This window comes from Mugil cephalus, chromosome 1 (genome assembly GCF_022458985.1).
Source record: "Mugil cephalus isolate CIBA_MC_2020 chromosome 1, CIBA_Mcephalus_1.1, whole genome shotgun sequence".
NCBI classification, from domain to species: domain Eukaryota; kingdom Metazoa; phylum Chordata; class Actinopteri; order Mugiliformes; family Mugilidae; genus Mugil; species Mugil cephalus.
The window spans coordinates 19,603,763-19,631,437 of NC_061770.1; the positions used below are offsets into that span (position 1 = coordinate 19,603,763).

At 43.2% G+C, this 27,675-nt stretch overlaps 1 protein-coding gene across 3 annotated transcripts in view; it reads left to right on the forward strand.

Annotated features, from left to right (window-relative positions):
* Positions 1-1,409: 1,409 nt before the first annotated feature.
* LOC125022151 (forkhead box protein J3-like) overlaps positions 1,410-27,675 on the forward strand; it is a 68,280-nt gene continuing 42,014 nt past the window's right edge. For 2 of the 3 annotated variants that reach the window (XM_047608530.1, XM_047608546.1), the window contains exons 1-3: positions 1,410-1,755; positions 9,260-9,383; positions 9,667-10,177. In XM_047608530.1, the coding sequence (XP_047464486.1) occupies positions 9,782-10,177 (396 nt within the window). In that variant the 5' untranslated portion in view covers positions 1,410-1,755; positions 9,260-9,383; positions 9,667-9,781. Of the gene's footprint in view, positions 1,756-1,894; positions 2,079-9,259; positions 9,384-9,666; positions 10,178-27,675 lie in introns of all 3 variants that reach the window. The other variant, XM_047608538.1, reaches the window with a different exon arrangement.

Here is a 27,675-nt window from a genome sequence, read left to right on the forward strand (position 1 = left end):
CACAAATTTAAACCTGGATTATACCACCACCATGTGTTTCTTCTCTCTTGCTTGTATTTAATTTAGTGTACATGGCACACTTTCCAGTGAGAAAACAACCGTGAAGTGCAGTTTACAGATGAAGCTGCTGTTCACAGTGACGCAAAAAGCAGCTCCTGTTTACAAGAGACGCCTTTGTCGGCTTCAACTTTAATTCACAGAATTGAGTTGAACATTTTTGTACTGTGCGCGTCTCTTATAGGTTCAAACGCCAATTCAAATGTGCATTTACAAGAAATGGACTGTACGTGGTAACATCATGAGCACTGACAGATGACGTGAATAACATTGATTATGTTATTATCCTGGAACCTGTCAGCGTGTGGGATATATTAGGCTGCACGGCAATGTTTTTTAGCCTCAAAGTTGATGTTAGACGGAGGAAAAATGGAGAAGTGAATGGATTTATGCAACTTTGATGGCTGGGTCAGAGTTCTTCTCAAGAAGAAAAGGTGGCCTGCTGATGCTTTGAGTCCTGCCATTCATGTGGATGTGCTACTTTGACATGTACGACCTGCCTAAGCATTGCTGCAGACCACGTACGACCTTTCCTGGAAACGATGCATTCCTTAAGGAGTGATTTCAGGAGCGAATCAATGAGTTAAACAAGGACACCTGTCCTCCGAAAGTCCCCAAATCAAGCGTCTGTGTGATGTGGGATGGAGGCCCCACCACGCAATTTGCAGGGCCTCGAATTCCTGCTGCAGATACCTCATGTCTCGGTGGCAAAAGAAGGACCCACACAATATTAGCCGGGTGGCCATGATGTTACATCTCTGCGACTGAATGTCCACGAGTTTAAAATGCGAAACAAATCTTCAAGAAGCTTCAGCGAGGCTGCTGCCGCTGACGTCCTCTCCAGGTGGGTGTGCTGTGCCTCCGCATCCGGCTCCTTCCTGTGTTCAATCAACAAATTATAGGCATGCAGCTTAACGGGAATATCTCTCAGCGATAAGGGGGGGAAAAAGCATCCACAACCAAAGCACACATCTGTTGGTGTAGCATAATCGTATGATGGTCCTGTCACATACTGATGCATACATACATTCCCTTATTCACAGTAATTCAGTGTTTTGTGTCGTCTTCCATTGATTAATCCCTTTAATGAAACAGTCAATATGTTATATAATAGGGATTATGGTCAATATGGTTATTTAACAAATAAAAATGTCACAGTGTGAATTAGGCTCTTTTTTTATTATTGATATTGTAATCAGCATTTACATTGCTGCTAACCATGATAGGCACATCCTGATAGGATCCCATTAATATTGAAATGGGAACTAGTTGAATGGATGGATGGGATTTCTCTCTCACACACTCTTTTTTTTTTTTTTTTTTCTCCTTCTCCTATTGTGGTGCATGAATTTATCTTCAACGTGCTCCGGCTGGCGTTGGAAGTAGTTCCGGTGGTTCAGCAGCCGAGCGGAGCACACGGAGAGAGACGGACCCGGGATCCTGACGTTGCTGAGCGCAAACGCGAATAGCGGTGTCGAGTCCTCCCGTCATGACTGTCCAGTGGTGACCACGGCGGCGGTCAGTTTGACGCCCGCACAGCGGCGTGCACGCAGCCCGAGCGACGGCGCAAACGCACCGCTGGAGCTTTTGTCTTCGAAATAGGGGGATTTTCAAGTGCAGAACAGACGCCTGGAGCTTCTTGTGTGTATATATAAGAAAATATACATGTATTGAACCGGTTCACGTTGATCCACGACGGTGAGTAGCCTGTGCGTAAGAATTTCCGAGTGTCACACGTTTTACAGGTCTGTGACAATTAGTGCCGGGAAAGAAGTGCAGTTTTAAAGCCAGCGGTTTATTTATTTATTTATTTATTTATTTTTTACTTTGACGGCAGGCCGTGACAAGTTCCCTGCATGTCACCGTGTGCACGCACCGGGACGCGGCGGCATATGTCTTTACGCCACGGCAAAGTCAACTTCTGCAAGTTTAAAGACGATAGCTTAACGGCGCCGCCGGCACGACAGTAAAACAGCGTCAAGGAAGCGGCGCCTCAAGAGAACAGTTATCACGAAGTGGCGGTGAGTCGTGCACATATGCAGAGGACTGCTCACAGCCGAAAAGACCTGGGAAGTGCAGTGATGATGATCCGACTTATGCGTTTCTGTAGCAGGCGACATATTTAGGAATATCTTCTTTAGGAATCCAATTTTGAAGGCTTGTTGGGAAATTGTGACAGGAATAAAAAACGGGGCGGTTCATAAGTGTGGTCACACTAATTGGCTTAAACTTAACCAACTTTTGAATTACAACATGAAATATTGTAGATAATTTTATATTGTATCAGTAGGTATTCCAAATTTGACATCGGCATGCATGCATTTCTTAATTATAGTTGAATTTTTTGTTTTGTCTTGTCTTGTGTGTGGTATATATATGTGTGTTTGTGTGTATATATGTGCATACAGGCATGCAGCATTATGTCATGCCTCATTGTTAATAGAGGCTCCCAGGTTCTAGTTTAGGACAATTAAAAAGGACATACAGTGTAAGGAGGGGGAAAATTCAAATTTACACTCTAACAACTGATGTTAACAATTCATTTAAAGTTGAAGTCATTCCCAGAAACGTTACTAGGCAGCTAAAAAAAAAATTAGGTGAAATTAGATTCAGTTGACGCTGGCTTAAATATTGTAACTTGTCAAATGACTGCCCTTGAGTGCCATCTTCTTACTTCAGTGCATGCAGGTTGGATTTATTCTCCAAAATTCTCTACTCTGGATTCCAGTTTCATTGAAGCTCATCATGAAAGGTGACCGTCTTCTACTGTAAGCGGTTGTTGCCTTTCATCATCCTGCAGCGTGGACAGCCGGCCAGTACACAACTTCATCTTGGCACAAACACACAGACCAGCGGAGGTGTGTGTGTGTGCGCTTTAAGTGTGCGACGGACCGAGGAAGCTTTTTTTGAGAGAACACCCTGCTCCTGATTTGGGATGCGTCTCTAATTCCTATCAAGATGAGAGCTGTCTGAACAGATTTCTCTCATCATTATTTGCTCTGAGATTTACTTGTGCTTGTAAATGGTGTTGATTGAGGGTAATTTGGCTTTTTAATTGCTGAACAGCTGCCACACTCGCTGCTGATTGCCATTGTAGACTTTCTCAGTAGATCACTCATAGACCCCTAAATGCCTCATTAAAACGTAATGCGGAATCTCATGAAACGTGGCGAGAAGGGTCCCTCATAATGTTTTACTGATTTGTGTTTTATCATCGGAAAGGTCGTCGTAATTATCGTCAATGTCAGCAAATGCGGTTGCTGAGAAGGGAGTGTGGTAATGACTTTTTGAAAGTTGAATTAAGGGTTATTTGTGGATACGCGACTGGCATTTCGGTCCCTTTTGATAGAGATGAACTCCATATGCCGGTTTCTGAATCCGCCGTGGCTGTCAAAATTTTATGTTGTCTCTCTGCATATTCATTACGTCTTCTAATGTATTCCTTTTGTTTGACTTTGCAAGTAATGTCGGCCAGTCTTTCTCGGCAGGGACGGTTTGCCGCCCAATTAAAACACGACGTGAGGAGTGAAGACCTGGAAAATAAGTTTAGTTAAACATTACTTACGTGTGCGAAGGAACCGCGCTTTTCGTACATTCACGCCCTTTTTTGAAAAATTGCACATATAGGATCAAAAAAACAGCTCTTGTGCTACGTCGGAAGCGTTGGAGTTATTGGAAAACCCAGCATGCTCGACGTTAGCATGTATCATTGAGTCTTTTTTTTTTGTTTCTTGCAGCTCATCAGTGAAATCCAATCTCTTTAACACGCTGTGCAGAAAATGTTTTTGTCTTAAGCGCTGCAGCGACGCCTGTAAACCCACACAACTGCATGGGCTCACCTGTTTTGTTTTTGTTTTTTCACTCCGCTGCCGTCGTTATTGAGAATCTTGTGTTTAACCTTGGGAATATCTGTTTGCTTAATGAAAAACTTAATAAGTAACGATACGCTTTTAGCAAACGCGGACACCCACACTGTCTGTTGCACGGATGGATGCCTGGGAGCCGTCTTCTCCTCGCGAACGCTTCTGGGGCTGCTGCTTAAACGCCTCGCTCGGAGATATTCATGGAGGGAGAGGTCTTATTTGCCTCGGTCTGCTCCTGTAAATGCCAGGCCGCTACGACGTTACTGGGTCATCGGGTCAATTTAATTACCCCAGGTCATATCAATAAAGAATCATCCTGTTAACGTGATTATTGAAATCGTATTAGAAGTAATTACCAGACTTGTATAAGTTAAGTGGATGCAAAAAAAAAAAAAAAGCTCCACATCTGTTTATATGTGCACGCAGTATAAAAATGATTTACCTGCACACCGTAGCATAGCGGAGCCCGCTGTCATCGGACTGAGAAGGCGATCAATTTGACAATGCATTAGAGCGGACTTTCCCTCTTTTCGAGTACCTCTAAGTCCTCTGAGTGCTCGCGGCCGCTGTGATTTTTGTCATGTCCCCGGGAAAAGCACACGTAATTTCAATTCAAATGCAGCAACTCCTTTTATCTTGTCAAAATCCTCTTTGATTCTCTTAGGTAAGCATTGGCGGGGTTTGAAAAGGGGGAAGGCGTGAAAGATAAGACAGGGGATGATCACTTTTAAGGGGCTGCCATTTGCGTCGCTGTCAGCGACGAGAGTTCAGTGGCGAGCTTTCATTGTGAGCCCGGTTTTTAGAGCTCTGCGTCTCACAACGGCTCCTAGTGCTGTACTCTACTGGTTATGTTTTAATGAGTAACAATTGCTGGCCAATTTGCATGTAAAACAATGCAATTATAAACAAGCATCAAAAAGCTGTAATACTTCTAAAAAATGTAAATTAGCCTCCATTATAAAGCGCAACAAAACCCGAGCCATGCCTCCGAGCCAGGGCCTCTAGGTTTTGGATGCTCGCTTCCATTATTAATGCTATTCACAAGCCAAACTTTTTAGGTTGGTGCAGTTGGGCGCTTTAATCTATTTTTTGCTGTAAATTAATGAATTTTTAAAGAGGACTAGTCCTTGCTGAATAGCGCTGGATGTGGGAATATAGTCGGGAGTCGTGGTGACGCAGTGCTATAGCCCCCTTTACTGTGCAAAAGCGCAAGTTCACAAACAGCATCCCGTCTCTCTCCTGGGACCGCTCGTTGGGGGAGTTTGCCGAAATGCTGCACTCCTATGTTTTATTTATGACAAAATATGCCTTTTTAACTTCGCCGTTGTCAGAATCTCGAATTCTGATAGCTTTTTCCTCGTCGGCAGTGGTAAGTCTTCTGGGTCGCCGGCTCCCTCTACCTCGGCAGATGTTTTCAGGTGTTATGTTCTGTGTGGGCTTGGCGAGTTAAATATTTTATTCTAGGCCTTGAGGGATTCAGCGGGAGAGCGTACTGATTTTTATTTATTTTCTTTCAATCCGATCTTTTTTTTTTTCCTTTCAGACTTCAGAGAAATCGCGCGTTCCGTTACATCTGAGATGCCACCGGGTTGACTCGGCTGACACGGGCCGGCCGCCGGTTTCCGCACACCGTTGATTGAAGTGTTGTTCCGTTAGGGGATAAATTATCACCCTTTATTATCGCCCGTGTTCCATTTCAAACATTATTTTACTTGACCACGGACTAAGGCCACAAATGTATCTCCACATCGACGCCTCTCCTTTAGAAATAAGCACACAGTATCAAACGATAATTGCTTAACCCGGCTCCATTGAGGGAGGAGCAAACAGGCACGGTGAGGGCAGCTGATTTGCCTTGATATCTTATAATTGAACCTATTCAGGGGTATGTTTTCTGTTGCTGAAGCAGAAAGTAATTAAGACGTTCAATACTCCTTTTTGGACCTTTTCCTCCTTCCTTTGAATGGCCCACACTTCTAGACATGACAGCGCTCAGTATGCCCGCCGACTTTCTTTTGACACATTAGCCTTACCCTTGCCAAGGCAGTCCTTCCCAGAAACCCCCTCTGCTCCGCACGCTCCGGGTGGGTATTTTGTCACCGCTTCATTTTCCTCTGAAAATATTTTGATGCCTCTTTCCTTTGGCTCCCTCCCGCCCCCCTTCCCTCACCCATCCCCCGTCACTCCATTCAAAGTTCTCTATTAAAATGCAGAACTGTAAAGCCTCTCTCAGTCTAAAAGCCTGCTAGCAGCGGGGGACTGTTAGCTGTTAGTGATGCATACAGCTGAGTGAGTGCATCACAGCTACAAAGTCTAATGGGTGAATACATTCAATCACACACGTACCCTCAACTCTTTTAAAGGGACAATGTTCCCAGTCTCTGAAAAGCTCCATCCACGGTGCAGTGAGTGATGTATTTAAATTCTCCGGAGATAAAAAGATGTCTAGTTCATAAACGTCCAAATCCTTGCTCCTCTTTTTTTTTTTTTTTTTTTTTTAATGCTTGTTATCTTTTCTATAAGTGCCAGCTAATACCTCACAAAAATAAGAAAGTTAACTTTTTTTTTTTTTACATTCGTAAAGATAAAAATTTTCCTTTTTTTTAATCCGTAATTTGAAGCTCTTCTGATACCCGTTAATGCTAGCCAAACACCCATCTCTGAGAACACGTGTTCCTGTGGCACATTCATACTAAAACCATTCAAACTATTTAATTAAACTCCACTTTTCTGTATGATCCGTTGCCAGAGTATCCACCCCCCCCCACCCCCCTTCCACCACCTTTATTTCCTATTCAGCGGCATCGCTCTGAAATCCGTCATGTCCGTGTGTAGTTTTTCAAGTTCACAGTTGAATGTTGTGTGTGTTTTTTTTGTTTGTTTTTTTTTAAAATATGTGATGGAATTGCTTGCGTGACTTCCCAATCATTGCAGGTTTTCCAATTCATCCTCCCCCATCAATCAAGAAGAGGTTCAAGGTTTGCCGTATGTCTGCAGTTTGTATTTCTAGATGTGCACATTTATGAATGAAAATACATGCGTTTTTTTTAGATACAATATGGGCAACCTGGTGAAAAGAAGTAATATGAGTCATTATGTTCCTATGTACAGTTTCAGTTGTCAATATTATATTATATTATATTATATTTGAAACTATTTACAGCTTTGCAGGTCGTATATATCTTACTGAGTATGATTTATGCTGATTGACTAGTTTTTGTTTTCAACTCAAATATCTGCTCATGCCTTGCAACTAAACGAACATCAACAATAAGCAAATTAGGAAAAAAAAAAGGAGTCTACATAAAGCCACTGCAGTCTCCTATGGACTCTATGCATTCTGTACAATGCAGTGTATTTCTATAGAGCTCTGATAGCCTAAAGACAAGCAGAGATGTACTGTGAGCTGTCTTCTGCGGCGATCATTGTTCTCCCCTGGTACCATGCAGGCCTCTGAAGCCGACGCGGAAGACACGGATTTGAGAAAGAAAAGGCACAGTGCTGAGGTTAGCCCAGTCACTGTGGGACCAGTTGACTGAGTCGACTAGGTAATTGGTTGCGTCTATCCGCCCAGCGGGGGGCCCCTCTCCCCAGAAGCCAAGTCATGCCCCTCCTCTCCTCTCTCTGCTCTCTTCTATTACTCATCATCCCAACACCTCACCAGGCTAGCGGTGCGAAGCTTCACCGTGCCGCCACGCAGCCAGCCCACGCTCCCAAACTTCTCAACAACAACAGCCGCGGCAGCGCAGCAGGTCGGGGCTTGTGGCAGCCTGATTTGCAGCTTGAGCCTCCTTTTAATGAGGGGAAAATAAGTACTTGTTGTTCTGTGTCTTGTGTGTCACCACCCCCATCCCCACCTACCCACCACCACTAACGCGAGCAATGCTACCTTCCCTTCAGCGAAAGGGAAGAGGAGGAAAAAAAAAATAAAAAAAGAGAAAGAAGGTGCACTAATTAAGATGGCTTCCTGGGATTTGGAAGAGGGGGTTGGCTATGGCTTCTCTCGCAGTGGTAGGGCCTTGAGGAGGAGATGGGGGTGGTGTTGTGCAAGGGGCCTCATCGGGCATATCTCGTCTCTCGGCTCCTCTTTCCTTCCCCTAGTCCCACTGGCTCGGCTTGTTTGGCTCGATGCGTCTGCTGCTAAACATATGTTTTTTTTTTTTTTTCTACTTGCAATTAAGCAAGGTTTTCAGAGAGGTTGGGTATTTCCCTTCTTCTTTCCCATCCTGGTACTCTTGACTCTCCAGGGGGATTGGTGGAAAGAGAGACAGAAGGGCCTGTGTTTGTCTTGGTAGGCAGGCTCATTGAAGTTCTTCCACCTTGATCATATACAGCGAGCATGAATGGAGAACGCGTGGGCCAATGGGCTCTTTGTTGTTCAAGGACGTTCGAAGGTTACTGCATGGGATGGCGAGAAAGGCTTAGAAATAGATTTCTGTGTCATTACGAGGTTGAATTCATCCAACTATTGTTAACTATTCACTGGCAACGGCCCTTTCTGTGCGCGTCTCCGTTGGAAAACCTCACAGATTGCCCGCCTCCCCCAGCAATGGGGGACGTTTGTCTTCCAAAAGAACTAAAACAGGACAAGTTCCTTTGTTGAATCAGAGCGCGGCCCGAACATCTTCACTCCTGTGATGAGTAACATTTACATGACATTCTCAGTCCAGCAGTGACAAATCTTTGAATGTTCTGTGACTGACTGAAGCACAGAACAATTGGTGAGTAATCTTTCTTCGCAAAGCGATTGTTTTGGTCTGAATCACGCTCGAGCCCCCGCGACTAAAAACAAGAGTTCTTACTCTGTTAAACACAAGTTCGGTGTAAAAATATCTACCAAAAAAAAAAAGAAAAAAAGCTGAGTTTTTGTTTTTTCTTTGTTTGTGTACGTCCGAGAGGGATCTGACGCTCCGAGGAGGGAGTGGGGTGGGCTTGGACTTGACACGAGAGTGAGGCACGTCGAGAATCAGAGAATGAGAAAATGGTGTGTGGTGACGGTGGGATAGACGGGATAGAGAGGGAAGGGGGACGAGCCTTTCAGCTCCTCTAGAGGGTTGGAATTCCTCCCGAGCTGTTCCCCCATTTGGCAGGCACTTGTGAAAACAATTCCCCAGCTTTTAGTCACTCCGCAGATCCAATTGCCATTTCCACTTTGGAGGGAACGGGAGTGCGAGGCAATCCGGATAGACAGAACACAGAGCGAGAAAGAGAGGACAGTTCTAATCGGGTTGGACAGATGCCGAGGCCAGTTGAACGGTTGTGCGATATTAATATCTTATGAAGGCTGTCTGGCAGAGCAGGCTCACCGTCTTGTGTGGTTTTCTGTTTGTATGTTGCAGCAGCGGCCATTGCAGTGGTTAAATGAAGAACTTGTGAACATGCACGAGGGAAGGACGCTACCTTTCACTCCGGTGACTTCCCCAGATGCTTTGGCCCAAAGAAAGATGGAAAGGAATGGGAAGAGTAAGACACTCAGTTCATACCCAATCTCCCATATTGCTTTGCTTCCTAATGTAAAATTAATGGATTAAACCTGTTTGGTGAAAGGTTTGTCATATCCGTTTATGTGCAGGGTTAAAGACCAAGTAATGAACATGCCAAAATATTTAGCTTTGCATTATACGGAGCTAAACTGTATGTGGAAAATAATGTGGAAGTTATCATCTGTGTGTCTCTGCCAAGTGTGCTTTCTGCTCCAGCTAACAGAGATGAATAGGCATAGTAAACAAACCTCCTGCTCTTCCAGGCTTGAGCCAAGACTGCTGCACAGAACCCATTCAGTGAGCCAACAGGGGATTCCTCCGTACGCCACGTAGCCGAGCCGCTCACCTTCCCTTTTGACCCCTGAACCAATAAGCATTATGACCTCCGAGCTGGAGAGCAGCCTCACTTCAATGGACTGGCTTCCCCAGCTCAGCATGAGGGCGGCCATCCAGAAGGCAGATGCAGGTCACCATCACGGCCACCTCCACGGGCACCACCACCACCACCACCACCACCACCACGGCGGCGGCGGCGGCCACGGGCACCACCACGGGCACGGACCGGGCAAGAAAATCGTACACCTTGAACCGGGAACGACGCTGGACCAAGAGGAGGCCGCGCAGCACAGAGATGGGAAACCTCCCTACAGCTACGCCAGCCTCATCACCTTCGCCATCAACGGATCGCCGCGCAAACGGATGACCCTCAGTGAGATCTACCAGTGGATCTGTGACAACTTCCCCTACTACAGAGAGGCGGGCAGCGGCTGGAAGGTAAGACAAGACGGAAGCTTATTTGAACCTGGCCCTGTTCAGATCTTGTATTAACATATGTGCTGAATGAATGGAAGGCCACCTTTAAATGCATGTCTCTACATCCTTCTCGAGCTTCATAAGATCTGATCAGTTTTACACACTGTATGCTAGATGGCCTTTGCGATGCGACGGGATACCGTTTTACTGGACTGACTGAAGGTCATCCTTGAGGAACGTAGCTCCATATGGCTCCTCTGAATACAAGAACATGTTCTCAGTTAAACATTTCAGAAGGAGCTCAGTACTAATGAACAGACAACACTAAATGGAGCTTTTGTCCTTTATGGTCATCCCTCTTAGTTGCAGTGTTAGTGGGTTTGTTTTCTGAATGAATGATGCGAAACTCCGCTTATTCAGTTATTATCAGCCATGTAGGTTGGTCTGTCACTGTGTCCAGGACACGTTGTGAGTTCACACTCAGAACGGACTGTGGTCTCAAGAGGCCTGGACCAACTCAAAATGTGGTCTAAGCCACAGGTCTTCAACGTTTTTCAGGCTAAGGACCGTCGAACTGATGGAGAGATTAAGTCCAGACCCTCTATATGTTTAATGGGACCCCCTATGTGTACTGTATTAAACTCGGCCTAGTGCTAGTGTTTGCTTCTTTAGCTTCTCTTCTGCTAATATTGCAGTGTGTGTCTTGAATCTGTTGGATTCATGTTAATGTGTGTTTAAAGAAAGTTAAGTTTGTGGGGGAAAATTTAAATATATATATATCAAAAAATGTCTAATCAACCAAAGACACCCTGTTGAAGACCTACAGTCTAAGACAATGGATCTCAAACACGTTCTTAGTGCGCTTTGCGATCACATCACTTATAACACAATACAGGTCTGAATACGACCTCTATTTTCCAGAATCGTAAAGTAATTGTATTAATTGTCAAGGCTTAGAGTTTTTCTGATATCTTTTTAATTCTTGACATTATATCGACCAGAGTCAATCTGAGTCCAGTTAGTTTGTATTTAATCTGCTGTAGTGGGATTCATCTAATATTAAGGAATAACGTTCTCTTTAGGTATCTCTATTATTGTAGTGGTTCCAAACTAATCAGACCGTATTTCATCTCTTTTCAGGTGGTTAATTATAAAAATGGTAAGAGAGAATATTTTAGGAGCTTGGTGCATTATTACAGAGCATTTAGATAACTGACAGATTTTGGATTCTGATTGACGGATATTAAATTAGCTGGATGTTATCATCCGTCTAACTCTGTGACAGCTTGTGGAGGTGATAACAGGACTTATATAAATTAGGGGGTTGATCCAGGTTTGCACCAACATGCCACTGGGACTCGATATACTCGCGTATGAGGAGTCCATTATATCAATAGAATCTCTTTAAGTTTCTCATTTCATTATTTATGACTTATACATTTTTAAAGCCAAAACCCAGATTTGATAGAAATTGGACTCAACAAGCGAGTTTGATACTGAGTGTGAATTTGATCATGTCCCATTGAACCCGTTGCTCAGAATGCGCAAACCCGATCCTGTTGTTTCCTCGAAGAGGAACGGAAACCTTTTAGTGAACCACCGGCCGTGATTGACAGGTGCATTTCGCCTCATTCAGATGACATTATTAAATCCTTATGCAAATGTAGCTATGCAAATCCTGGCTAATATGAGCAGAAAGGTGGCTGTGTTATTGGAGACAAATGAATAGATCCCTGCGGTTGTGTCTTGGGGATTCTCTGCCTTATTAGTGAAGAAGGGAATGGATATAGTCCTTCCACTGACACACTGAAAAGGCTGTCTGCAAACTATCAACCAATTCATCTCTCTGAGAGCGGCAACATTTTTCTTCTCTCATTATTTCTCCCTCTTTCACTTTCTATCTTCATCTCCCGAGCACTTGCACTCGGCTAAATCCCCTCCTCTCTCCTTCACTCCCTTAGTCACTCACTCCTCTCCACTCGTCTTCCTTTTCCCTTTTCACGAACCCGTGTTTGTTCCCCGCCTGTAATCTTCAACACGCCGTTCCCCGAGCGGAGGTGCATGCCAGCAACAGAGACAAAAAGGTTATGATACAAGCCAGGTTGTGCTGGCAGAGCTTCTTATGCCTGCATTTAGGATTCAATCAATTAATTTTTCTGTTCGGAGAGAGGGGATGAGGGTTACCGAGACCTTTCAAGCTTTCTCTCACTGCAGCTCACGACTGCATTCTGCTGCTGGTTGTATTTTGTGCGCCAGGATGTTTCAGTATCTCATAATTACACCACTAGATTCATTGATTTGTGTGTGTGGCTGCATTCTAGTAGCATCATTAAGCCACAGTGCTGATGGCATTGTGGTTTTCTTCTTTCGCACACGTTCTGGCATTTGTCCACGATACGAGTACACTTTGTTTTGCAAGGTACCTAACCCAGAGTTGTGTTGCTTTCCGCCAAGGCTGGAGCTGGAGCTGTGTATAAATTCTCCGGTTTTTAAAATCTTCAACCAAGAAGCTCATTTAAGTTTAACCGAGCAGAGCAGAAACATGTTCGCTGAAACGCGCACAAACAGGTATTTTAGTATTTTAAGTGCGCGTAAAGTAACAAATTCCGCATTAGTCCGTAAACTTTCGCTTCCCGGATGACCAGACTCGGCACAGTTGGGGCTCGCTTTATACCAGCCGCGACGGTCACAGAGAAAAGTTACATAAGTCCGGTTCATTCCAGTTCAGGTGATTGCTGTCAGCTGTACACAGTGGGATGCAGACGCGGAGATTGTGTTGCAGCCCTGTCTGACAGACGTCGACGGCTCGCGCAAAGACGCGCAAGTAACACACATTTTCAGAAGATGCGCCTTTTTTTTTTTTTTAACCGAATGCACCGACTCGCAGAAAACACCTCATACGTGGTCTGTCGTGTTTGCCATCTCCTTCACCCTCTGCCACACACGGGTGCGTGGCGCACACACACACACACACACACACACACACACACACACACACACACACACACACACACACACACACACACACACACAAGCTCGCACACCCACAAGCTCGCACACCCACAGAGAGACTCCCACTCAGGTAGGCAGTGTACGTGTGCAGTCTACAGATTACACACCGGGAGCTCAGCAGGAGATGAGAGGGGAGGGGAGGCGGTGGTGGGGGGAGGTGGTGGGGGCTGTCAGGGAGCAGAGGAGAGTTTTACTACCCAGCACACGCACTCCGTCTGCTCTGTATGATAATGCGAGAGTGCAGGAGCGGCGGAGTTGAAACCAGGACAACGCGCAGTCACAGACATGTCAACTTCACCCCACAGACACACGCGCCCCGTTCGACCACGCCACATGTTGCGTTCGCGGGCGCAGTCGCCCACTTTCAAATTGCATTAAAACTAGTCTACTGCGCCGTTTGCTGGAGGAATGAACGCAGAGAGCTCTTTTCATCCCTAATGACGAGAAGCTTCCTCCGTAGCCGTGGAGGAGGTTAAGAATCCGCAACAACGAGGAAAAAAAAAAGAAAAAAAAACATCATGAAATTAAATAGCGCATGCATAAGCAATTTGTTTATGGAGCTCGTTGGTGCTTCTAACTTGTGCATGCATAGCGTATCCGTGTTTTGATTATTTTCTTTTAAGCAGAAGACTAAACTCCAGTTGATTGCAAAGCGCGTTGCATCATGCTGCGTCATTCTGGTGTTATTTTCTACCGCTGGAACAGCATTATCTCCCCTACGTTATCTTCACCAGCCTCTCCCTGTCTCTGGCTGTGTCCTACGCTGTGCATCGCTCTACTTTCCCATGCCCTCTGCAGCCCCCTCACATCCCTTTCTCACCCACATGTCCCTCCACTCTTAAGGCTCTTAAGTTAAAGTACTCCGGGACATAGACGCCGCATCCTGCTCACGTATCCTACCCCAGCGCGAACCATTTGTACTTGTGCCCTCGGCGCTGTGTCTTTTTTTTTTTGTCTTTTTGTTTTTGCCAGTCGGGTTAATTTTAGCTTCTACTTCCTGCTTCGCGTTCAACATTGGCAACAGAAACTTTCGCCAAAATTTCACCGGAGATGAGTCGAACAAATGCTTGTACCCTCGAACCCCCTCAGATAACCTTTCCTGTTTGTGTTCCATTTTAATTGATACAAAACAATTAATTCGAAAATTGCGGAGATGGAGAAGCAGCTGGGGATACTGAAGCAGAAACACGCTATTACCAAGTGGACCAATCACAGCTCTTGCTGTCTGTGTCGCCGTGACGTGTAGCTACAGTTCTGGGGAGATGCACGTAAGGCTTCACTGTTAAGGTCTTTGTATGGTCTGGGCACGAGACCACACCTGGCACACGGTTCTTTGTCTTGCTGTGCACCCTTCTCTAGCTTGTCAGTCTGTAAAAGTGTGCCATTCAGTGAAGTGAGTTTTTTATTGGATAGTTTTGCAACAGAACTACTGGAAAGAAATGAGGTTAATGACATGCAGCAGCTGGGGGCAACCAGAGACTCGACTGCTGAGGGCACCTTTGTCCGTGTGCCATGCACCCAGACAAACTGGCCGCCCAGCTTGAAAACAGCATTTTAAAAAAGTCACTTTCACCATGTGCCATACAGTATTTTCTCTCCAGTGTTTTTATGTTCTCATCTTGATTCTGTAGGCCAGTAAAGAATTATTCATAGCGTATCGTCTTTTGAAATGTCTTGAAATGAAATCACGTTTTCTTCTGTGGTTGATAATAACTGTTGGTTGTTGTTGAAAAAAATGACTCTTCAGTTGACAGTTTACATTCATGTGCATTGATCGTCACGTGTTGCAGTTTACTGCTTTTGGTAATTGTGTATTTTAAGCCGGTCACCCTTGGGTTTTAAGGTTCAGTGGTCGGAGAAAACAAAGCAATTTCCTGATTTCCTGAATGCTTTGGTCTTGTCGCAACTTGATTGTTGTTTGGTAGTTTGGTCAAGTGTTTCAGTTGGGGACTTGAAAAAATTATGAGTAGCTCAAAATAAAGCTGCACGTTGTGCTGTGTTATGTTGTTACAGAACTAGTGTGACCAAGATGCATGTTAATCTGGGCTGGTCTACGTATGCTTTATTAATTATTGTTTAAAAGACTAATAACCCAGTTATTTAACAAGAAGTGCATCAGAAAGGAGGTTCATTTTGCCAACAGACAACAGGTATAGACAGGTAGAGAGCCAGTTCACACATAGGTTTAAAATGCAGTTAAAACAGTATATAGTGGCATAGGCTGGCATAGTATTTAATGCATTAATATTTTAAATATTTCTTATTGTACACTTGTAATCGGTGTATAACCTTTTTGGAATTAATGTGTGTACAAACACTAATTTCAGATGATGAATTATGTTCATAAATGTGATTCTTTGTGTATTAATATTACATTATTTAAGGTAGCATTGAAGTATGGAATGAATTTTGAATGAGTGTGGAAAATGAGTTAAGGGATTTGTAAATCTGTAATGTCTGTTAAATGATGCCCATTAGATTTTCCTCTGTGTTTTATTTATTAATAGGGGAGCTATTGTTGTCTAGTTTGTATGTAATTGTATGTGTGTTATGTGTAAGTGAGAGTGTTTATGGGTGTGTCATATGTATGTTGGACCCCAGGAAAAATAGCTGATGATGTTGCTGGCGCTAATGGGGAGTCTAATAATAAAATGAAATAAAATAAAATAAAATAAAATTAGATGACGCATAATTTGCGTTATTCGACTCGAAGCTCTCTCGAGAAATGCAGTCTTCACCTCTACCTTCACCAAATGGCTCGTTACGGTCTGCGCTGACTGACCTGCTCTCTTGCGACCCCTGTGGCCCCCGGGCGGCCGGGCTAATTGCCTGCGAATTAGCAAGGCCTAATGTGACGTTGTAAAGGGCAGCACTGTCGCAATGGCCTTTGGCCTTTGGCTGAACACCACATGTCACAGACAATCACCTGATATGAATCAGCGCTGGGCCATTATTCTGCTTCCCTTCCTCTCCTCCCTGCTCGACAGGGGCTCCGTGACTGAGCTCAGCGGAGGATGATGCTCAGTGTCAAGTGTACTTATGTATGTGGAAGAAGTCTGTTGTCATTGGCTGCTGGAAGTCATTATGTGGCTGGAGCTGCACTGAACCTCCAGAGTTTGTGTCTCATGTGCGCAAGTGGTATTTCACCGCCGTGCCGTGCTTGTTGTGATTCATTGCTGGACGCAGGTCTACATGCGTGTACACGGAGACTGTGTTTTTATTATGCACGTCCACAGCTGATGTGTGTTTGCTGCTGCGTATTTATTTTGCATGCATGTCTTTAAGAGTGCGCCTTTTGCCTGTGTGTTCCAGAGAGTCCCTTTAACAGAGTCTGATAGTGATGGCTGGGAAAATGCCACAGCCGTCTTGTTTGTTTTATTGAGTCTCACCTCTGACTGTGTGTTTATGCCCTCGTTACCAAGTAACACATGCAGAGCTGTTACATGTACCTTAGCATTCCCAGTTTGCGTGTCATGTTGGACCAGTCTGCCGTCCAGATGTGTGGTCAAAGCCTCCCCCTTGAGCTCGCTTTACAGATTTTGGTATTCAGCGTGGCGGTCTCTGGAAGGAGAATTAAACGCTGAATAGATACATTGCCATCAAAGCTGAAAGCTGATTTAAAACAAAACAAAATCTGGGTAAAACTTGAGCGCTTTATGCACCGTAGCCTGAGGCAGTTAGGAGGAATTTCACACAGCTGACCAGACGTTTCCCACAGTTTTAGCGTCATAATTATAGAAAAATGCCTTAACGCACAACCACACAGGTATAAATACATTTATCTCAGGTGTTGCCACTAGTCTCTCAAATTTGCCGTTTGTCTAAACCCTCTTTACAAGAGGAAAGAACATGTGGCTGCTCTTTCTCATATAGTGTCCCACTTGTTTTAAGTGGACAGACTTTCCTTGTTGTAGCAATAAGGATTTGGGTACATTTGTACCCATAAGTTGGTAAGTTGTTTAGGTTACTGGATACTTTTACGTGGACGCTAGTATTCCGCTGATGGCAATCAAAATGCTCTATGTTACTACCTCAGAACAGACAATGGATTGAAAAAGGGTGTGAACCATTAATTATCAGTGCAATAGCAAAATATCGGCTCCAATAACCATGTAAACGCTTGTTCGTCAGATCATTTGAGGCTTAAACATCAGGTGATGTGTGGATTTCCAGGAAAGACAGAAACATGAAGGCAGCAAAAGAAGTCGTTAAAAAGATGAATGAAGCCGGAATAAAAAACATGGATCCATCTTGGTTGTCTTCTTCTATTCAATGAAATCAGAGAAAAACATCTTTACTATTATACTAATGGAAACAGTGAAGATGCAATCTCGGATCCCATCACTTCCCATGGGTTAAAGTAGGGGCCCCAAACTGAGATTAAGTAGGGACCCCCTACCTACTATATGTGTTCTATATTAAACTTGGCCCAGTGCTATTGATAAATATACATTATTATTATCATTTTGCATCATATATATAAAAATGTCTAATCAACCAAAGATTTTGCGAACCCCCCTCTGCAGTATCCATGGACCCCCTGTTGAAAACCTATGAGTTAAAGAAATGACATAACCACCGTCAGTCAGATTTAAACCACACCCACATGGTCGTCATAAAGCAGATAAAGGTTTTTGAATAAAATGTTGTTAAAAATAAAACAGTAAGTGAAGATTTCTTTTACCTTACCCTTTACCTTTCTTTTGTAATTTAGTAATAGATATTGATTTACTTGTAAAGTTAAATATATATATAAAATATTTGCAGATCTAATAGATGATCTTGATCTTGAGATGCGTACACTGATTAGCCATAACATTATGACCACCTGCCTGATATTGTGTAGGTCTCCTTTGTTCTGACTCATCAGAGACTGGACATGGGCCTTCTGAGGGTGTCCTGTGGTGTGTAACAACACAATGTTGTTTGTGGGGGGTCTTTGGGTCCTATAGGTTGAGGAGCGAGCTCTCTGTGGTTCATCCCACAGATGCTTGATCAGTTTGGGATCTAGTGAATTCGGAGGCCAGGTCAACGCCTTGTGATGTTTTTTTGTTTTTTTTTTTTTTTTTTGAGTTGTTCCTTCCTCAAGGAGTGTCATTGCCATGGGGGGTGGGTGGTACATGAGGTGGTCAACGTAACATACACGAATGCCAGGTCCAGTTGTGGTCAAGTTTCCCAGCAGAACATTGTATTGTCACAAGACGGTCAGCGTCATTTACTTCACTTGTCAGTGGTCATAATGTTATGCTTGATTGGTATACATGCACATAACGCGCTTATTAACACTTTCTTTTCATCACAAACTACAAACTCAAGCAAAGATATTAACTGTGGATATCCTTTATGAAACAAACTTCCTTCCCCAATCCATTAGTTAACTGTCACAGTCGGAGGTGAACAGTGAAACAATCATATCCACAGTTTCTCTTTGTGAGTCAATATGTAAGGGCCAGCCCCCTCCCTCCACCACGTTTGTATTTAATATAAACTCTTGCCAACTGTAACCAAAACAAATTAATATTATCAGCATTTGTGTCATTTTAGACTCCGCGCTCGCACAAATGAGCCAAGCCTGCGCGTCTATACATACACGCACACATAAATGCTGCAGCTATTAATTATACTTGTACGTGAATCACCGCTAGAGCTTTTAATTACACACTAATCACTAATACCAGTCTCAGTATTAAATTCTTAATTAAAAGCGAGGAATTTCTCTTGCTATCTCCTCAAGCACTTGGCACTCATCCAAGACTGTGCTTCCCTCTCTAACCAGCCAGGCCCGTAGCACTCTCCATATGGCTAATAATAGGCTTAAGGCCGGTTTCCCTAGCACTCTGGAATGCAACAATTACACCACAGAATGAGCTTATTCGCTAGTTATGGGTTTTGCATCCTGCCTGACATGAGCCTGTCTTTTCTCAGGACCTAAAATAACGTCAGCATGTCATAAAGTTGTACAGGAGAGAGTAGATATAGATATATATGGTTTTTGCAGATGACAGATGAGCTTAATGAAATGGACAGTGGTGTGAGAAGTGAAAGTCACTAGTTGGACTTTTCCAGAAAAGAGAAAAAGAAGCAAACTTTTACTGCCAGTGTTGCTGCAGTCACACGTGTATTATTACGTGTCCTTGTTTACATCGAACCACCTTGTCATTTTTAATCTATTTCAGTGGCTTCAGTGCACCCAGATTAAAATGGGATGTATTTTAAGAAAGAAAGAAAGAAAGAAAGAAGGAAAACACTGACAAGACCTTGTCTTCTCTTTGGGTCAACAAACAACAAATTGTGCATCACAGGCAACATCTGCTAAGGACTGAGACAACAACAATCAGTGTGCTTTTGCTGAATCTGTCAGAGAAATTGTATTTCTGTCACACAACTTCACCTATTTTCAAAGTGCGTGGAGGAGAAGAAGGAATATGAAGTGTTGGCTTTTATCAGGGTCATCCAGAACAGCCACGCTAACAGCATTTTAAATAATGTATAAAGTTAAAAAAACACGCACACACAGATATGAGCCAACTGGGCAGCTGCAAAATTGGGTTATTCAAATGGTCGCTGACTCCACGTCCTTGAATGCTGAATCTCAAAGTAGTTAAATTTATTTATTCTCACAGATCCACTGATCAGCCACAACATTATGACAGGAGAAGTAAATAACATTGACCATCTTGTGACAATTTAATGTGCTTTTGGAGCTGACGTTCACGTGGATGTTACTTAGACATGTGTCCCCCACCGCGTAGCAATGACGCTCCTTGATGGTAGCAGCCTTCCCCAGCAGGAAGCCTGACACAGACACACGCACACCAAAACGGTTTGGAGCTGGTTTCAGAAGAAAAAAAAAAACCTATGCTACGTGTTACAACAATACTAACAGCCTGCTGCTACTTGATTGCTGTTACATGACCCCACGGTCGTGTCATTGACTGAACTGACATTTTAATCACAGAAAGGCTTATATGTGACAGTAGCAAGGGCTCTTAACTTTACCATTACACAATCTATTATAGGTTTCGATACACATTACATTCAGGAACATCTCTTGAACACGTATGCTGCACATTTAGAACATGCGCCACAGTTGGGGCAACCATATACCATAGGTTTGGGTATTGGCGAGGACTTCACGATACGATACGTATCACGATACTTGGGTCACGATACGATACATTATTGCGATATTATGATATAGTAATATTCTACATAGTTCACTGAGAAAGTAAATGCAGCTCAAAATACACATTATATATATATATGTGTGTGTGTGTGTGTACATCAGATGACAGCAATAATTCATTGGACAGATTGAATCAAAAAACAATACTAATCCAAATGATCCATTTCCAATTTATTGCACTTTCAATAAATCGAGACATTCAATATCGATATTGTATTGAAAGAAAAAATATTACACTATATTGCCATATCGATATTTTTTCCCACCCCTAATCTACCACCTCTTTTCTCTATTGACAGCTTTGTAGGTTCTACACAAAGACTATTTTTGGGCAATTAAAACTCTCAATGAAATGGAGAGAAAAAGATGTCTTTTTTTTTTGTTGTTGTTTTGTAAATGAGATGGATTGTTTGAATATCGACTGTACCCCGAGGCAATCCAGTACAGTTTCATTAGCCGTGAACCAATCACCCTCCTGAACGGCTTAGTGCAGCTCACCCAATTAATGAGTTCACATTTCAGCGTACAGCGGCCTTCATTTCACGAAGTAAGAACGAGAATAGAAAAGGCGTCTGTCAAACATTATTGAGATGCACGGTACAACCAGCGAACTCCTTCCTGCTCGTCCTCCTTTCCCTCCTTCTTCCTTCCCCCGCTCACTCGCCTCCTCTCCCGGAAAGCCGCTGACAGAAGCTGTCACTTTGCCGCAGCCCTCTGCTTGACACAACCAGCGACAGGAAGTGTGCCACCGTGACCTACTTTGGTCTCTGTGTTATTTTTGAAACACTATATTAAAATTACAGCTGAAAGGATTTGTCTTTCTAAATTAGTTGTGAGATTAGAAATCCCACTGATGCGACACAGGAAGGACAGTAAGTGGAAAAAGTTGCACCAGGCTCATCTTTTACATGCGAGCAAGCAAGCACACGTTCCTGTTAGACAACTTGGTGAGCTGAACAGCATTCTTCTTCTGTTTACCTCATGATGGAAGATAAAATAATTAACATAGACTGTGTGTAAATATGGACTACGTGTCCCCACTCCCTGATACGGGCAGCGCCATCTTGGGAGTTTGGACCAGAGTCTGTGCTGTGCAGTTCGAGAGTGGAGCCACGTTATAAATTACCCAACCATACTTCCTCTAGACTCATGATTTTGTTTAATTAATACTGTGCTGTACTCTAACTCGACATTAACAAGATGCGAACATGTATCATTATTATATTAACTACCTAAAATGACTGAAACCATCCTTTAAAAAATTATTTGTAATTTATTGTTTTGGTTCCTGTCCACTAACATGGAGGAGGTGGAGCTTATGACCTGTACTGCTGCCAGCCACCAGGGGGAGCTCTACTTGCTTTGGCTTCACTTTTGAGGAGCTGTTCTGTCATCCATCTTTATGCAGTGATAATTACCAACATGCAAGCTTCCTTTTCATTGCCCAGCCTTTTGGCATCCAGTCACTATTCAATACATCAGTCATAATGTATAGCTGCAGGCTAATAATCCACTAGTAATCTAAAGGGTAATGTCAATCAGGTATTCCTTTTGGATATTTGCTGCCTTTTCTCAATGCAGCCTTTTGGATACAGCTTTGGATATGTGTAAACTGATGATTAGGAGCATTCTTTGGACTTGCATGCAGCACATTTGGGATTATAAGATTGTAGATTTAGATTATATAAGATTTTGTTGCAAATATAGAGCCAGATACAGTTAGCATCTAGCTAAGAAGTGCCAATAATCCATTGTTCAAATTATATAGAGAGGTGACAGTGGTTGGGTTCAGTGGTGCTTTATCCTACACTACATGTACGCAGTATGTGCAGTTGTGTTGTGTAAAGAATGTAGAGTTGCCAAGTTGTTTAAAGGATTTTTAGAGAATATGGAGAGTATGTATAGAGTGGATCTAATGACTAAAAAGATTATATGCAGGATTAAGTATGTGCATTATTGACCGTTTGAATTGATTATATGTATATGTAAACAAATAAGTATGTTCATAATTGACATCACATTACTCTGAGCTCTATGGGCTATACACAACCAAACCAGATACCAGTTTGAAAAGCTGGAGTAGAGATGCATGTTTACCAATATAACTCACATTTCTAGCCCAGTGAGCTATAAAGAAATGCCAAACTCACCTATTTTTAATATTCCCTGTCTATAGATTTTTGCAAATAACGCAATGGCAACCTGTTCCAGTGCATCTCCCTCGTGGCCGTCCCTGCACAATTAAAAAATTCTGCCTGGGCGAAAAAGATTTTGCGTGTAAGCAAGTATATGATTGGAAAATTCTGTTTTTATTTAACATGTTGTATTTTTCTGAAAAATCTATTTGTTACTTAAGGTTTCATTTAGTTTTTCCAAAAAACAAAAGCCTGACAATTGGACTTGGTTGGGAGTCTCTTGAATCCAAGTAGCTTCTTGTTTTTTTGGACATACAATGACCTGGATGTCTGGGAACATTCACAGACATCCTTTATTTTATTGTCTCACCAGTAGCAACAAACAATGAAGCCGCGTTTTGTATTTGATGCACCCTTTAATTTATTTTTCTTTGTGTCGCACTAATGGAGCCCTTCTAATTTCTTACATTTCCTGCACCTGCTTCACAGTAAAAGCATCCAGTAATAAGGAACGGGATCTGTTAGCTGATTCCATGTTGGATTCGGTCTCAGACTGGTAGAGTCATTTATTATAAGTCAAATTTGGCAAAACAAATCTGACATCCAATATGTCAGAGCATGAATTTTATAACTTGCATAGTACCCTGGCTTTTATTCTGAAGCAGCAGCAGCAGGAAAATTAGCATTTGCTTTAGCAACAATCTGCAATAAAGCAGACTGACCTGTGACGTATGTAACTGCAACAATAGCTTGTAAGTGTACACCACCCTTTTGCATCAGCCGTTAAAGGCGGCATTTACTCGAGAAGGGCCTGCTGGTTGGAATAATACACTGCGTTTTAGTGTATTCTTATTGTTTTGGAGCAACGTGCAAGATCCCCAGAGACAGCAGCAACCCCACTTCCACCTTGTCTGTGATGTTTTGTTTTTTTGTGCCAGTCACACACGCACATTCACTCTCTGCCTTTATCTCCTTATCCTCCCATCACACACACACACACACACACACACACACACACACACACACAGAAGTACACTCATGCTGTAAACATGCATGCATGTAGACACACATATTACAATAGACGAACAGGTGTGTGCATATCTCCTCACAGTCACATGCACCGGTGCACACACACCTGCCTGCATAGAGGCCTATAAACAGGTGCATGCATAAACAAAGCCCTAAAACACACACAGTTGCACATACACACATATTCCTGCACGTACACTAGTGTACTAAGACACACTGCACAGTCACACATACCTCTCATCTTATAGATGAGTCGTGTGAAGTGCTTCACTGAGGGAGTGAAGTGGGTGGGGGGAAGGGTCCATCAAATGAAATGAATATGTATCGGATGGGGTTTGAAGTAGTGACTTGTATTCAACCCTGCATACTCACGGAGCGTCTGTCACTCCGTCACCATCAGGATATAATAAGGCGCCTCAATAAACCCAGGAGACTTTCACATCTAAGACACCTGTCCGTATGTACGTGTACCCCGCGCTCCCTCTCCCAGCCGACTCCAGCTATTTATTTCTTTGTGCCTCCTTCCAGCTCCTTCTCCTCTGCCTTACCTCCAAACCTTACCACATGTCCCTCTCTCTCCTTATGTGCCGCATGGGTTCAGCTGAAAGTTAATAAAATCTTTTCCGTCTCTCTCCTCTCCAATTATCCCCTCCCGCTGTATCTTCCTTCCTTTCTGCTTTTTTTTTCTCCCTCTGGTTCTGTATCTCTTGTTCTGTCCGTGGGCGCACAAGGACTACCTCTCTGACACGACCATGCATTCATCCAGAAGGGTATGGAAGGGACGTTGCTGTGCAGGCTGTGCATTGGTATGCAAACGTCAGGCTCCATAGATTATTATGGTCAACAGAACTTCTGTCCCTTGGCCTTAGTCTCCTTGTGAGCACAGGTTTCAGGGGCATTTAAACAACATGCACACTTGAAGGGTTAATTCCTTACCCTGCTTAGGAGAGACTAGAAAAAACAAGACACCATGGAATTTTAATGAAATTCGCCGAGCTGTTGCAATAGAGGGTGTGCACTGACGTCACTGCCGCCCAGGGCCATGCCCCCCTGAGTGGCAAAAACATGGCGAAATGTAGCAATAAACACAGAAAGACTTTAAAAATGTGGATTATGAGATCAAATTAAGGACAATTGCACTCAACAATGATCCATACAAACTAGTATGGAATTGGAAAAGTGGACCAGCTTCAGTTTCGATTAGTTTAAGTTAGTTTTAGGTCATTTCATTATGATAAATGTAGCTAAATAAAAGCTTTTACTACACTAACAGCTTTACTGAGAAGTAACGGACGCCATATAACACCGTAGTGTCTTAAAGGACGCAAATATTTACTGTCGGAACGGAAATAGTTACTGTCGGCTGGCACTACAACAACATAACAACATCCAACTAATTTACTTCATCAAAAAAAATCATTTACTTCTCTTTTCTTTGGCGGTAGGAGATATCTGTAAAAATACATCTCTGACTGCTTTTCGAATCTGTTGATACAGTCAATCGCACACCTGCCCTCCCACATCTTTTAAAACCTGTGTTTCAAACTAATGCGGCTAATCTCCAAGCGCAACTGTCACTTTTTGCCACTTAGTGACCGTAACCACGGAGACGTCCACTTGCTGTGGCGTCACGTGCATACCCTCTATTATAGCTTGAACTTATCTCAACTTGGAGCCACTGGGAGTGATTCTTACAGTTAACTGACATATGACACAAGCAAATAGTTCCTCCAAACTTGGCTACCACCAGGTGAAGTGTCCATTAACGCCAAGAATAAGTGGTGATCCTAAACGGAGGCCTTTGATCTAGAAACTCTGCACTAGTCTTGTGTCTGTGATCTGAAAAGAAGGGTGGTTGAATTGTCTCTGTTCAGTCTTAGACTAGGTCTGTTCATAGCAGTACTCCTATGTTCTGCTTGTGCCACTCAGAAATATTTGGGGTGGGAAATATGCAAGAGGGTTACCTGGCAACCAGGTCCACTAACGACCAACTGTCAGCTGTAAAGTGATGGTTGATGCATAACACAATGACCACTGACAGGAAGAAGGAAATAACATTGACCACCTTGTGACAATTCAGTGTTCTGCCGGGAAACTTTTGGACCTGCCATTTGTGTGGATGTTACTTAGACATGTACCACCCACCTAGAGCAGACCAGTCACCCCCACCCCATAGCAATGATGGCAGCAGCCGTCCCCAGCAGGATGCAGCCTGACACAAGTAGACACACAAAAATGCTTTAGGAACAACTCAAAAAACATGAGAAAACAGCACAAGGTGTTGACCCGGCCTCCAGATTCACTGGTTCCCAAGTATCTGTGGGATGCACTGGAACAAGCCTGATACACATTATTAGGAAAGGGGTCATAATGTTATGCTTGATCAGTGTTTGTAAACAGGGCTTGCACATTAGTGAAAATAATTTTATACAAATGTTAACAGATGTGCAAATGTTTATTTTTTGCTGGACTCTGAACCATGGAAAACCACACAAAAAATGTGGGATATTCCTAATGTTTTAAATTTCATTCATAGTTTTGGGTGGTAATCCTTCTTCTAGTCTGTAATAGAGAGGAGATCCCTTCCCAGAATGGTAGAGCTGATAACACATGAGTAATTCTGGAGTTAAATGTAGAAAATGAATGGGAATGGCACGGCTGGAGACCATTACAATTGAAACCATTAGCAGGACTGTAGTGTAGTTCTTCTGCAGATGACTTCCCCCAACCAGCCATTTGACTGTAATCAGAATTGTTTTGTTAAAATGGGACACGTTTTGTATCCACACTTGTGAAACGTCACTTTTCAAGACTGCTAAATTCACGTTAGGGGAAATGCCGTCTCATGTTGCCACTTTGTATTTAACTCAGCTGCCATGACCCAAATCTTCCAAACCTACCCACTTATGTAACATCACTCTTCTCCATGTGACCTGTTTCCTTGGCGTAACTACACACACACACACACACACACACACAGAGTAAGCTTCCTGCCTGTGGCCAGAATATCCTTCTGGCTGCTCTAACCTGCACCGTACCCTGTCTGCGCACACACACACACACGAACCTAACCTTTTCATCCTATCTGTCAACCTCATCATTGTTTCTCTGATCACTTATTCCTTTTCTCTAGCTGGTCCACACAAACTCTCCCACTCCTCGTCCTTCATCTTTACTCCCAAAGCATGTTTCCAAAACCTGACTTTTTGTCACACATCACATTATATCACATTGCATTTTGTCAGAAAATTCATCCATGCTTATCGAGCCCGCCTTACATAACTAACCTCGTCCAGGATGGTGTACCCTAGGTTAAGAAGAAGCAGCATCTTCTAGGCACATGTACAGATACAACTGTATACAGTGCACATGCCACGCACACATGCACACAACTCCTGTATATCTAATGATACCTTTGTTTGACCTCATTTTATCTGTGACAGAACTCTTAATCTACAGTCTGTAAAAAGTATTACTGAAACTGTACCTGTACAGTAGATATAATAAATGGCTGCAGGTGCAGTCTCGTCTCTGATCAACATAAATGTACGCAAACCTTAGTACATATGCACATTCTTAGTCAAACAAATGAATGCACTTTTTTTGTTATTCTTGTCTTTCTCTTTTAATTAAGTATATTGGCCAAGCTGACGCTAATTTAATGGACATGGGCGACACCATCTTTTGAGTTCAGAGCCAGAGCTTAATTAATACTTCTGTCTGCTCGCTCTACCTCCACCAGTTTCAAGGAAATGTTTCATTATACACCGTGCTTATTTATTTTTTATTGGTATATCAACTGGTAGTCGTCATGAGGTCACGGCATGTTTCAATAACATCAAATAACTAATTAAAACAAAACTTATTTGAAAACTTTATTTATTTTAGTGTTTTAGTTTGGCCCAAGTCCCATCCACTAACGTGGAGGAGGCGGAGCTTCTGACCTACACTGCAGCCAACCACCAGGGGGAGCTCTGCTTGCTGTGGCTTCACTTTCGAGGAACTATAGCATCACCCATCTTTACACAGTCTATGTCTCAGGCAGTCTCATTCAGTGTCCTTCCCACATTTCACACAAACTCTCACACACAACGCCTGTGACTGTGCGATCCGTGAGCTAGTGGGCAGGGCTGGGGCCATGCCATTCCTAGAAAAAA